This window comes from Sarcophilus harrisii, chromosome 2, assembly GCF_902635505.1.
Source record: "Sarcophilus harrisii chromosome 2, mSarHar1.11, whole genome shotgun sequence".
NCBI lineage: Eukaryota > Metazoa > Chordata > Mammalia > Dasyuromorphia > Dasyuridae > Sarcophilus > Sarcophilus harrisii.
The window spans coordinates 576,564,603-576,579,076 of record NC_045427.1 but is presented as its reverse complement, the minus strand read 5'-3'; the positions used below and the strand labels follow the sequence as shown (position 1 = coordinate 576,579,076).

The following is a 14,474-nucleotide window of genomic DNA, read 5'->3' as shown; positions in this document are numbered from 1 at the left end:
GGTGGATGTTGAAAATTGTCTTTGCATGCATTATGAAAATAAAAAGCTATGGAAAAGAAGGATGAAGAAGAAGAGGAGAAGGAAAAAGAAAAAAGAGAAGGGAAGGAAGAAGGAGGAGGAGGAGGAGGAGGAAGAGGAGGAAGAGGAAGAAGAGAAGGAAGAGGAGAAGGAAGAGGAGGAAGAGGAGAAGGAAAAGGAAAAGCAGGAGGGGGGAGGAGGAGGAGGAGGAGGGGAAGAAGAAGAAGAAAGAGAAGAAGGAGGAGGAGAAGGAAGAGGGGAAGAAGGAAAAGAAAGAGAAGAAGAAGGAGGAGGAGGAGGGGAAGAAGGAGAAGAAAGAGAAGGAGGAGGAGGAGGAGAAAAAGAAGAAAGCAGACAGGTCAGAGGAAAATCAAAAGAAACAGTATCATAAAAATATGCAGAAGAGAAAATATCCAGAGGAGAGTGATTGACAGGTCAATAGCTGAAGGAAGGTCAAGAAGATGATGATTGAGGGAAAAAAAACCCTTTAGATTTGGCAATTACAAAAGTACTCCACATGAAAAGAATCAAATAGACAGTCTATTTAACTCAGAAAAAAAAAAATGAGATAATTCAGCCATTTTTCTGTTCTTCTGGTAAAGGGGGACAAGGTCAGTTCATCTTTTATTTATTTTGTGGAAACAACTTGTGTCATTGCTCTGAAGGCTGTAGGAAGTCAGATTTTTTTTAATCCTTTTCCATTTTGGAATGAGTTTTGATCTCTTTTTCAGTTACAAGGAAAATGTTTGTTATTGCTGATTATATTTGGAAAGCTTGATGCTGATTGTTAGTGACCAATAATTCCATTAATTACCTTGTATGATTAAGTAATTTAGGATAAGTCCAGGATTGTGTTCTATTTTTCAGAGGATTTCTAGTAGGAAAAAAAGAGAGAAATGTTGAGAGCAAGTTCAATTTTATGGGTAACCATTCAGTTTACAATTCTGAAAAGGCCATTGTGACCTGTCTAGAAAGTTCTTTGTGAGGTTTCTTCTAGGGTTCTGAGCCTGAGATTTTATAGAAGTTCATTTTGCTTTTTAAAAAGTGGCATAGATTAGTAGACAGAGCAACAAAGGACAACATTTTGGGTCTCTCGATCCTAATCTGGGATCAGAATACTGAGTCATTGTGTGACATTGGGTAAGTTATTTTCCAATCTGAATGGTAGAGGAATAGAACCTATATCACCACAATGAGTATTAACTGAAAAACTGGACACTTTATTTAGACTAAAGAAGGGAGGTGGGAGGGGTAGAAAAAAAGAGTATTATTCCATCTTCAAATGTTTGAAGGGTTTTCATGTAGAAGACTTGTTCACTTGTTCAATCTGTTTGGCCCCAAGTAGCAAAACTAGATCCATTGGTAGAAATTACAGGAATTTATTTTGTTTCAAAAAAGGGGGAAACATCCCAACAAGTAGAATTGTCCACAAATAAAGGAGGCTAAGAAAATAATAAGTCCCAAGTCACTGGAAGTGTTCAAATGAGGTGACATAACCACTTAACAAAACTCTCCTTCAACTACCATTTGAACTAGAAGGACTTTTTAAGGTCACTCTGAATTCCATGATTCCATGAATTAACAACAACCCTTGGCCACAATGTTCTGTCCTTAATATGGATAATCAGTAAGAGTTCATTCTCATGTTACTGGGGCAAGAATGATGGTTTTGGAATCAAAGGATTAGACTTCAAATGCTCATTTTGCTACTTAGGATGCTGACTTGGGTACATCACTTAAATTCACATGCTCTTACTTTCTTCATCTATAAAGGGAGGAATTGGCCCAAATGGCCATTAAGATCTGTCTCTCTTAGTTCTAAATTTATGGTTTAATATTTTACCAGTAAAATCCAGCCTCAGGAGCTGACTGACCCATTTGGCCTCCTTACTTGACTTAAAATTCATAATTTAATGCCTTGTTGAAGATGATAAAAATGCCTGTACCAAGAACAACCAGTTTTTGACTGAGATTTATTGAAATTTTTTTTGAATCACAGAGTGTTCTAACTTTATTTATATTAAGGAGGAAAGTAAGAAATAGAATAGATAAATAAAGGCAATCCATGTTTAAGATAGAAGTGAAACCATAAATTAGACAGAAATCTCAAAAACACAAGGGACAGTTTTAAGAGGTGGAAGTTAACTTTTCCATCTGACCGAGAACAGTGCTAAACAAAAGCAAGTCAGCTGTTTTAGACTACCTCCTCCTTCCCATTCCCCTAAAAAACCTTGAAATCTACAACCATTTCGATAAAAACCAAGATCAGATTACAATCATAGTTCATCTTCCTCACAAAGATAATCATAGATATCTATCTAGATATGATATCACTCTCCCTCTTAAAAATCTCTGAGAGCTTCCTATTGTCTGAGTAAAGTGCAAAATCCTTGCTTACTACAATAGTCTTACCTATTACTACATCTTTCCCCCCATGTGATTTTCCTTCTTGAATTCTTCAACTTCATAACTGGTCTTTGAGGGGCAGCTAGATGTGGCAGTGGATAAAGCACTGGCCCTGAAGTCAGGAGGACCTGAGTTCAAATCTGATCTCTGACACTTAAAACATTTCCTAGGTATGTGACCCTGGGCAAGTCACTTAATCCCAATTGCCTCAGGGGAAAAAAAAGTCTTTGAGCACTATCGCTAAAAAATTCATCACCCTAAATCCAACTAGGAAGATCAATGTGTTTAGCATTTAGAATTTAATTAGATTAATCCTTAGGCAAGAGACACAAGGTCTAGGTCTATCCAACATAGTAGTTAATACACTTTGTGTCCTGGTATAGGAAATACAGGTATAATTTCCACACTAAGATGATGAACTAGAGCAGAATTTCAATGGAGAAAAGGGGGGAATATGGACTCACAAAGAAATCTGATACAGTATAGAATATGATGAGGGTGGAACAAAAGAGAGGTCTAAACAAGTGCTAATAAAAATTTGAGAAGGCACAGCTCCCCTCCATCTGGATAGATCAAGGAAGGACACATGGAGAAGGTAGCACTTAAACTGAACCTTGAAGAAAGTATAAGGTTTTGAGAGGCAGAGATTTAGAAGGATTTCTGGGTGACAGTTTATACTACTGTCCTACCATATAGGGACATGGTACAAGAACAGGGCCAGAATGTCTTCAACAAGGAACAGGTGAATAGACTATCAAAGATGATTCACAGGCCAATGAAAAAGAAGACAGTGGGAAGGCTGGAATATCCCATTTCTTCCTCCAGAAATCCCTTAAGGCTTAGCTCCCAAGTAATTTCCTCCTTGTTTCCTTTGAGGGAATCTAAGAAGTAGCTCAAAACTCTCATAAGTATACCCAGAGCCCCATTCCCATAGCATTTATATTATATCTATTTTTGCACAATCTTATATCCCCCGAGAGACTACAAAGGGCACCAGTAAAAAGCAACTAGCTTCTATAATAAACTGCTAACCAAGCTGATCAAACATTAATGCACTGAAGTGCCACTCCACATCTATTAGATTGGCAAAGTTGACAAAAAAGGAGAACAACAAATACTAGAGGTGCTACAGTAAAATTGGCACTATGACTGGAACTATGAATTGGCCCTGCCATTTTGGAAAGCAATTTGGAACTAAGCCCCAGAAGTTATTAAACTATGTAAATCCTAGCAATAGCACAACTAAGTCTATATCCCAAAGGAATCAAACACAGAGAAAAAAAACTCTTAGGAAAAGAGGAAAAGGGAAGTGTTTGGGACAAAAAGACCTACCCAAATTGACTACTACAGAGATCAATCATAGAAAGCAAAATTATTTATTAGACTCTGGAGAAGTGGACCCCATCCTAGTCTGTGAACCAAATTCACAGCAGGAGAGAGCCACTCCCTTGAAAATGTTCACAGCTTTTATACATTTCAGACAAAGAACCTCCAAAATCCCACCTTCTATATGTTGTGATTGGTCACATAAGTCTGTATTCCCCTACTTGGTCAGTGAAATGTAGTAGACAAGATGATACACAGCTTCTTTGGCCAAGTATATGTTTTTAATCCCTTCTTTGGACAATGGAATGTAGTCCAGGCCTTATCTAAAATCACATGGCTCCAGAGAAGCCAAAACTGAGACCTACAGGCTTGATCTACTTTAGCTAACAGTCTCTGATCAATATGTGCTTAATCTGTAAGTTCTTCACTTTTCCACACAGAAGGAAAGAGAATATATATTTAGTGTATCTATGATGTGCTATGCACTGTCCTAAGCACAAATCTGTGAAGGAGGTGGTATTATTATCCCTATTTTACAGTTGAAGCTTAACAGATTTTGTGACTTGCTATATCACACAGCTAATTAGTATATGAGGCTGGATTGAACTCAGGTCTTCTGATTCCAAGCTCAATACTCTATCCACCCAGCTGTCTCCATAAAATGTTCAAAATATGTTTTCTTTTAGAGATGGGGAGGGGGAGAAACACCAGAAAACTGATGAGTACCCATCAATTGGGGATCAAATAAACAAGTTATGATACATGAATGTTATGGAATACAATTGATTTTTTAAGATGTTGTGAAAAAGATGGTTTCAGAGAAACCTGGTTAGATTTGTATGAATTGATACAGATTGAAGTAAGCAGAAAATTTATACAACTTTGAAAGTAATTAACCCAATGGCCATCCAAGATACCATTGGACTCACATTTAAACATGCTACCTACCTCCTCACAGGGAAGTGATAAACTAAAGTGTATATTGAAACACATACATAGACACACATGCACATACACACACACCACATATATGTATATATAAAGAGATAAGAAACAGCCAGAGGGAAGCACTAATTCAGGTATTTGTGGTGTTTGTATGTGTGTCTATATATGTATATATATTACAAGGGTTTTATTTTTCTTTCTTTTTCAGTAGAGGAGGAAAGTGGGAGGGGGAAAAGGCGACTTATGGTTAAATGGAAAAGAAAATATATTTTTTAAAAACCTTGAGGAAAAAAATAATAGTATCAAAATCAGATGAACTCTGTGCCAAATTACTGAAAATAAATGATTGCCAAAAAAAGAGAAATTACATATTGAAATTTTGTTGTTGTTTAAAAAAAAATACATTGGTCATCCTAGTTTCTTATTCTTTGCAATCTCCACACATCAAAGATAAACCATATATATATGCTTCATAATTATTTATTGAATTAAATTTTGATACAAAGGCACAGCATATTGCAATTTAAGAATGGGACCTTTGACATCTATCTCAGAGAACTGCTAAAGAAAATTGTGAAGATCTATGTCAATATTGATTATTGTTTTACTAATTATTACCTGGCCCTTAATTTTACTTCAGAGGAAATTGAAGCCCAGGATAGGGAAAGAACTTGCACAAGATCGTCATCTACAGCTGAGTGTGGCAACCAGGTGGAATTGGATGATACTTTTGTATTTATACTTTGTATCCCTGCAGCCCTTGCCAGTGAGCACTAAATACTTGCTCCTGGACAGGCAGGCTTTATACTTTGTATCCCTATAGGCCTTGCCAGTGAGCACCAAATACTTACTGGACAGGCAAGGCTTTGCCATCTCTTCAATAGAAAAATCCATGCTGAAAGGCAATTTAATATAATTTAACTTGCCAAATATGCATTGATTATCTACTGCAGTTCAGGAAATAGAGAAAAAAAGAGTGAGTCAGGCAGTGCGGCGGCCTGGCAGAACAGGAACAGGAAAGATAAGGGGAGCTGGAGGGCAACCTGAAGACTTGGGGGAGGAAAGGGAATTTAAGATAAGGAGAGGCCAGATGAAATGGGCAAAAAAAAGGCGGGAAACAGCCTCCCTCCCCCTACACTCACCTCGCGGATAAGGTTCCCCCAATTACCTTCAACCTAGTCCCAAGATTCTGGGCCCGCCCCCGAAACGGGGCTCTCATTCCCCTCCAGCCCCATCTCTAGGGGCCAGCGGCTATCTTGCAGAGTCCTCGCTCGATGACATTTTATCAAACGTCCTGCCCGTAGCCCACCCCGACCTGGCTTTACTTGCAGACACTCAGTTCCTTCTCTAGCCCTCCATCAGCTAACTAGTTGTCCGGCCGCACGCCCCGGTCCCCAATCCTGGACCACCCCTTGGCCCCGCCCCTGGCCCGCCTCCCCTAGATTTCCCCGCGAGTCGCAGGCCCTCCCCACGCTTGGAAGATGGCGGCTTCCTTGGGAAGGTTACTTCGGGCTTCGGTGAGTGGCGGGGGGCGAGCTAAAGCGGCGCTGTCTTGGGAGGGGGTCTTTTCGGCTACACCGGCTTGGCCCCTGCTTGCACGCTTCCTCCTGCGGCCCGGGGAAACGTCCAGCACCGGGGTCTGGGCTGCAGAACCGGGCTGAGCGGGCCACTGGCCGCACCACTATGCAGAGCCCTCCTGCGCTGCTCGCCAGCCTGCTTGCTCGCGACCGAGACCGACCTCGGCTAAGGCTTCACCTCTCGTCCCTTACAATTCCCTTTCCTTCCTTTCCTCCGTCCTGCGCCCCGCCATTGGCCGTTCCTTCTCTACTGCCAAAGACTTCTCTCTTTATCTCTCCAACCTTCAAAATAGTGCCCATTCCATCCCCCCTGTGCCATCTTATTCCTCCCCGTGCCCAGATTACTACCACTACTCTCCATCGGTCCTTTCTGTCTCCCAATCCGCCACCCAGTCTCAATCTCCAGTCTCCTCCAATCTCCTAGTCCAGTCTACCATCTCTTCCCTCCCCTTTCCATTTTCTCTCCTGAGATATAACCTACAGCTGCTGCTATCTCTTTTCTCTCTTTTTGCTGCTAAGGATCCTTTTGCCCAGATAAATTAACTTGACAAATATTCGACCTTTTTTGTAGAGTTCAGTTCAAACACGAATTATATGACTGGCACTGTGCTGGATGCTTGGGACACAAAATGATAATTTCTGCCCTCAAGGCAACTTTGGAAAGGCCTTCTTTTCCTAATTAAAACGATTGTTTGTTTAGAAGTAGGCCTGTGTTTCGCAAATAACACCTGGAAGACTGCCTAAGTAAATAATATGGTCCAAACTGAAATGCTGACACTGTCTCTTAGTAAGAGGATTCCCCTTTTGTTAGTGGCAGCCAGGTGGCATAGGGGCTAGAGTTCTGGACATGGAGTTCTCTAGCGGGACCCTGCTTAAGTCACTTAACTGATTTGCCTCAGTTTCCTCATCTGTAAAATGAGCTGGAGAAGGAAATGGCAAGGCACTCCAGTGTCTTAGCCAAGAAAACTCCAACTGGGGTCATGGAGAGTGGAATGTTACTGAACAGCAATAAAAAAAACCCTTTTGTAACAAGTCCTTTTCCTCTCCTTCCTCTCCCTCCTCTTCTATGAAAGAATGAATCAGGAAACCAAGAATAACGTTAAGAGAAAGGAGAGAATGGTTTTGTGTATGTATTAATTTGCATTGAGATAAAGCTATGTTTAATTTAACAGGTTGCTCGGCATGTGAACTCTTTCCCCCTGGGAATTTCAGGAGCCATTAAACCTGTTGCTACTAGAAGCATATTCCCAGCCAACATAATGCCCATGAGTGCTACCCAGTCAAAATTAGCCTTCAGCACCAGTAAGTCCTCCTCTCCATTATGCTCTGTTGTTAGAATAAAAATAGAAAATAACTCATTTCTAGATGTCATTTTTCCTGGGTGGATGCTATAGATTCTTGTAAAAGAGGGCAGCCAAACCTGTAATATTTTTTGGCTCAGCATTTTTGTATTTATATTGTAAATGTTTGCAAATATCCATCATTCAATATAAAATAGAAATTCATTTCACATCGTGTGTCATAGATTATCTTTGCTACAATCAAATTTCAAAAACATAAAGCACTTTTAAATGGCTTTGAAAATGTGTGTATATATAATATAACTGAATCTACTTACCATGTTCAGGGAAAGGTTGGTAGGTTTAGTCTTTATTTAGGAAGTTCTTAAATTCAGACTTTACCACAAAAAATCTTTTGGAAGCTTTGTCCAGTAACATATATTGTGTATACTATGAAAGGAAGAGTTGTCTTGACCTGAAATTTTTTATTAACATTTGTATTAATTATTAACAATAATTCATTAATAATTTCCTTAAGTAATAATTTAAATAAAAAATAAATGATTTCCTTAAGTACTGAGAGGTTAAGTGACTTTTGGGTTCACAGGCAGTATGTGTCAAAAGTGGGACTTGAATTTGGATCTCTAATAATAATTTTTATATACATATATATTTTTTAAGGTTCTTCAACTTATGTGCCTGCTGTCACCCAGCATGCTCCATATTTTAAGGGTACAGCGGTTGTCAATGGAGAATTCAAAGAAATAAGCCTTGATGACTTTAAAGGCAAATATTTGGTGCTTTTCTTCTATCCTCTTGATTTGTAAGTATTATTTCCATGATGTTTTTATGTTATGTTTTGGTTAGGCAAAGAGTATGTTCTATCCTATTACAAGCTCTCATATTCTTCAGTGAGGAATGCCTTGAGTTTTTATCTTCAATGTACTTGATTTCAGTTTGAGTCTGTTACTATTTAAAAGAGTAATAATACTTAGGAATGAGAAACATTCCATATAATGATTATGGTTTTAAAATAGTATTTGTATATGCAAAAGTATCATTGTAAAACTGCCTATTTCAGGTTAGTTCCAAAACTTAAATACTTCTTTTATTTATACAAAATATATCCTTGTAACATTTTCATTACTTCAAATGATCCATTGTTTCATTGATGTGAGTCCTTATCTCACCAAAACATATTTCACAACTCCATAACCCTTTCATAAATAATCATTATGGATTGTTGTGGCCAATTAAATCACAGACTAGTAGAAAACCTAGAAGCTTCTCTAAAATTCAAGGGACAGTATCATGTGGAGAAAAGAAGTAGATTTGTGTCAGAGAACCTGTACTCAGATTCTGATTTAATGGAGATGCAGTGTAAGATAGTCCTAATCACCAATTTTTCTCCTTTCTAGCACTTTTGTGTGTCCAACAGAAATTATTGCTTTTAGTGACAAAGCTAACGAATTTCATGATGTGAACTGTGAACTAGTTGCTGTTTCAGTGGACTCTCATTTTAGCCATCTTGCCTGGATAAATACACCAAGAAAGGTAAAAAACTACTACCCAAATAGTCCTAGGTATGTTGAAAGTAAAAAGGCCCAGGAGACCATTATAAGGATTATCATTGTGATTTTTTTTTAACTTACTGCCAGAGTATATTAACCGTCTTAAAATGTGACTTGTTAAATTCTCAGGAATCTCTCATATTGTATGAAATGCTGCATGAATATTTAGAGAACTCTTATGCTGAGTTCAGAGGCTTTAATCAGTATAGGAAAAAAAATACAAGAGAGCAGGATAAAAGTAAATTAAAGAGGAAACATTCCTTATCATCTGTTTCTTTTCTCTTTTTTTTCCATAGGCACAAATACCCAAAGTAACTTCATTATTGTAAAGCATTAAAGACTTTTCTGTAAATTAAAAAAAATATAATCTTCCTCAGAATTTAGCAAGAACACCAAATTTCAGCTAAGCTACTAGATTTGAATTGTTGCTTTTTCTTACAATTACTAATAATTGTAAGCTGCTACTCCATTATTCCTATTTTTATTTTCTGCTACATAATATGTCTTCCATTAAAGGAGAATATAAAGATTTGGGGAAATGCTATATAATCATTTCATTTCTGCAATAATACTTTAATTTTAAAGTTTTAAATTGTTTCCTACTGTCTTAAATAAGACATTATGATCTTTGTTATTTTGGTATTTCTTTTCTTATTAAATTCAAAGAGATAAGTTCATCATTATCTTTTTAAGGTCATGTGTTTTCCAAGGTCACATAGTTTTGTTTCAAGCCTAATACGTCACAGTAGTACCCAATAATATTTTGACAAAAAAGTTTATACATAGAGACAAACTAGAAAGAATTTCTTTATATAAACATTAGTTAACAATTGGTATCTAAAAGGAAGGAGAGGGCTTACTATGTGTTTGGAATTCCCCTTAAAGTAGTCAATGTATTTATTTATAACCTATAAATTTTATATTCTAGCATCAAGAATGTTGATTGTCATACAGTAATACTGATTTTTTTTTTTTTAAATTTTAGAGTGGTGGTTTAGGCCACATGAATATTGCACTCCTATCAGATTTAAACAAACAAATTTCCCGGGACTATGGCGTTCTACTTGAAGGACCTGGCCTTGCATTAAGGTAATCTGTCTAAAAAATAAAAGAGAGAGAGAGTGTCATAGCTACCAAAAAAAAAGATAATCTGCCTGTTACTTGGTAACCTTAATTTGCCTATATAACTCAGTGCCACAGTAATTCTTACAGGTATAAAACTTAGTAAAACCTTTAAAAATATTATTATTATTGCTAATAACAATAATAGCTAGCTTTAATATAATGCTTTAAGATTTAAGAAGCACTTTACAAATTTTACCTGATTTTATCTTCACAATAACCCTGGGAGATAATCTTTCAAAAATTGTTTTATTTAAATGTTAAATGCTAGGGAGCATAAAAAGATCAGTTGGTTTATTTAGTAGCAAAAGATAGGAACTAATAGCTAGTATATGAGGTGTAGAATATGACAAATGCTACAGAGGAGTGTTATAGAGATTTAAAGGCATTCTCCTTGTCTAACGAGATGTTAGTTGTATCAAGATAAGTTTGTGAAGGAGTAGCCATCATGGTAGGTCTTTAACCTGTAGCATTATTGTGGGGATTATAATAATGTTTGTGAAAAGTACTTGGAAAATTATAAAATACTAGATAAGTGTAAAGTAATGGTATTAAAGCTCTATAATAATAGCTTATTTTATACATTGCTTTGTAATTTACAATAAAAATGACAGCTGATATTTATAATGCCCTTCACAAAGATTTTCTCATTTAATCCTCACAACAACCTTGGAAGGTTGGTGCTATTACCTTCCCCATTCTAACAATTGAGGAAACAGCCTCAGAGAGGTTAAGTGATTTTTACACAGCTAGTAAATGTCTGAAGGAGAATTGGAATTCAGGTCTTCCTAACTCCAAATCAAACATTCTGTTCACAGGCAGCATGTCTCTCATCAGGAATATTCTTTATAATAATCTTGTGAGGTAGATTGTGCAGATAATATTTTCCTTTTTCAGATAAGGAAACTGAAATTCCAATAGAGAAAAATGTTCTTGAGGGCAGAGACTTCATTTTGTTTGTATTTTCACTCACTGCATTGGTAGGCAATTAATAAATTTGGATTGAATTGAATATATGAAAAATGACATGTCAGAGAACTAAAAATTGCTAATTCCAATCCAAGTATTTAAGTAACTCCAGTGTTCTTTCCACTATGCTGTACTTCCTTGTATTCTGTGAATTCTCTTTAGTTCTCTCTCCATTTTACTGACTGAACTATTCATTAAATAAAGGTATTTCCCCAAATTATTCTATGTTCTTCTCTCCTTTTGTAATTTCATCCACTACCCTAGTTTTTACTCTTGTCTCCCAACTTCTTTTCTGTAGCCATCAATTCTAATTTCCTACTAGAAGCATATCCTGTATATTAGCCATAAAACAAATATTTACTAATTGATTGAGAACTTCAGGCATCAAAAAGGTTAGGAAAATTTATTTCTGAGAGAAATTCTTCTCTGCTCAAATACTAATAAGTAACTCTTTCAATGCAGAGGTCTCTTCATAATTGACCCTAATGGAGTAATCAAGCATATGAGTATGAATGATCTCCCTGTGGGCCGAAGTGTGGAAGAAACTCTTCGTTTGGTGAAGGCATTCCAGTTTGTGGAATTGCATGGAGAGGTGTGTCCAGCAAATTGGACACCAGATTCGCCTACGGTATGTTCAGTTTTAAAATTCATTTTGGCATTCAGAAATCTCCCAAGAATAGAATTCGTTGATCGCTTTGCTGCCAGGAGCCTTGGCCTGAAAAATCTATAAGGGCAAGAAAAGTGGGGCTAAAGAACAAATACTCAGAATGGAAATTAAGATTGTATATAAATGACTGAACTTGATCATTGTAGAATCAGAGAAGCAGGCAAGATTCCCTACTATAGTCTTGAAAAATATTAATGTAATTTTTTAAAATGGTAAGCGATTATTTTTTTTTCTTTTTAAGCTTTTTTTAATCTTTCAAATAATTTTTAAAAATTAATCTGCCCTTCCCATTTACCTCCCCATCCCCAACTCCCATTAAGCCTATTTCAGAAATCCATAGTCTGATAAACATCTGATACGTTTTATACATATCTGATATCTACATAATCTGATAAAACAAATTCCTGAAGTAGCCATGTGCAAGAATTTATGTATTTCCCTACATTTTAAGTTCCTCACTTCTCTTAGGAAGTGAGGAGTATTTCATCTTCGTTCTTTTGAACCCGTGGTTTATCATTGCATTAGTCAAAGCAACTCTATGAAATTCTTTTTCCCTTATAAAGTTATATCATTGTATGTATGTATTGTTCTTATTTCTTTCTCCATTAGTTCATAAAAGTTTTTCCAGGTTCTTCTAAAATTATCCAGATCATCCTTTTTAATGGCACAGTAATAGCACAATTTCTTTATCCTTTCCACAGGAAAATTGGTCCTCAGTTTCCAATTTTTAATAATCATTAAAAGAACTGATATAAATATTAGATTGTTGTTCTTTTACATATAGTGCCTTTTCTTCTTTCTTAGTTTTTTTTTGGGGGGGAGGATCTAATAATGGTATAGGAGAGTCATGATTTAATAACTTTTCAAACATGATTCCAAAATGATTGAATCAATTCACAACCCACCATCAGTACACATGTGTACTTTCCCTCCATAGTCCCTCCAGCATTTGTCAGTTTCCCTTTTTGTGTGTGTGAGTATCTACTAAACATTAGGTATAACTTATAAGTTCTATTTTTTCTTTCTTTTTTTGGATCACTTTCAAAAGATTTGAAATTAGAAACTCTATCTTTGAGAACATAAGATTCTCAATAAATCCTAATTGTATAACTAAAATTTGTGTATTTTCAGATCAAGCCATCTCCGAAAGCTTCCAAAGAGTACTTTGAGAAAGTGAATAAATAAATGATACCATGTATTGAAGATCTGCGTGACTTTTTAAATTATGAAGAAACCCAAGTTGGAATCTACGATAACATGCAGAAAAAAAACTGCATATAGAAGTATAAATATATACAAAATATACTTATATCTGTGAATATCACACCAAAATGTTCAGTGTTTATAAAATTGCCCCCCAAACCATTTAACTTTAATAGTTGTTGCAAGTTCAAAGGATCCTTTAGTACTAAATCCTTCTTTTCCCATAGTTCTCCTTTAGAAATTGAACTACTCTATATTTGACATCTTCATTGGAAACTAGAAATTTCAAGTTAAAGAAATTGTTCATTGCTTCTCTGCGCACAAAAACAGATGTGGAAACATTTAATCAGCATTCTTTCAGATGTTTGAATTATAGGTAAACAGGTATAGCTGCTTTTCCTTAGTATCCCTTTGCAGATTTTTTAGAAAAATTAAATCAAGGTCTTTTTTCTCCATAAAACGAATGTTTTGAAATCATAACTTCAGAGGTCTAATTTGATTCATGGCAAATGAGTATAACAGAAGTATAAATTATATTTGCTTTTTTTTTTTTTAATCCAGCACTTACAGTGGTAAATTAAAGAAGCTAATCATGGTGGGCAGACCAGAGATTTAAATTATGGGGTTCATTCTACCATTATTTGAAGTTTGAGTAAACTTTATGTCTATACATTTCAAAACACTAATATGATTCTAAAAGACCTGTTGAATCCCAGAGTTGCATATAATGAAGCTTTGGAAATTATTGAACATTTATTTTTCTAACTGGTGAATAACTCAGTGCACGTTCTGTAATCGAAAATAAAGAAATTTTAAAGTATCTTGACATTGTTGTAGCATTTTATTGTCTGGGAAAGGAAGAAGTGGGAGGGAACGGTGCAGGAGTCAAGGGTAGAGAGGAGTCGGGGCTTAGATGAATGAAACTTTGGAACAGCCATGAGAGGCGGAAGCACTTCTAGGAAGGTGCTAACCCGTTCCCTTGAAATTACCCATGCTGGCTGTGGGAGCGGTAAGGAGCCCTACGTCCCTCTTGCTCACACTCCGATATCCAAAGGGTGGAACTGGGCTGAGGTACAAGGTCTTTAAACAGGCTAGACAACCACTTTTTTGCAGTTTAGAAGGATGGACCAGGTGGTCTCCCAAACCTGTGAATTTGTGCAGCTTAGGGTACAGTAGCAACGATCAGGAGGGGAAAGTACTGCACGTAGAAAACCACGTGGATGTTATCAGGGTTTCAGAATTTGCCCTAAAACGTAAAGATTGCAAGTCATTCCTTCCGGTTGCTCTGCCCAAACTGGAGCTTCAGCTAAAGAGCCGATTGGGAAACCGTGAAGCCCTGGGCAGCTATCTGCGCCACACCTCCTCCGCCGCTGCCGCCGTCCCCCACCCC

The 14,474-nt window shown here is 36.7% G+C and overlaps 1 protein-coding gene across 2 annotated transcripts; it reads left to right on the top strand.

The window, feature by feature from the left end:
• The first annotated feature begins 1,059 nt into the window (after nucleotides 1–1,059).
• Nucleotides 1,060–13,910, top strand: PRDX3 (peroxiredoxin 3). 2 transcript variants are annotated; one of them, XM_031955943.1, is made up of 7 exons: nucleotides 1,060–1,158; nucleotides 7,445–7,574; nucleotides 8,234–8,375; nucleotides 8,971–9,106; nucleotides 10,109–10,212; nucleotides 11,677–11,842; nucleotides 13,013–13,084. In XM_031955943.1, exons 2-7 carry the CDS (start codon nucleotides 7,532–7,534, stop codon nucleotides 13,064–13,066), a joined length of 645 nt encoding a protein of 214 aa, XP_031811803.1. In that variant the 5' UTR covers nucleotides 1,060–1,158; nucleotides 7,445–7,531; the 3' UTR covers nucleotides 13,067–13,084. The 2 variants fall into 2 exon arrangements, with proteins under 2 accessions (XP_031811803.1, XP_003755370.1); XM_003755322.4 differs by lacking the exon at nucleotides 1,060–1,158 and adding an exon at nucleotides 6,111–6,212 and having other exon boundaries at nucleotides 13,013–13,910.
• The last annotated feature ends 564 nt before the right edge of the window (nucleotides 13,911–14,474 follow it).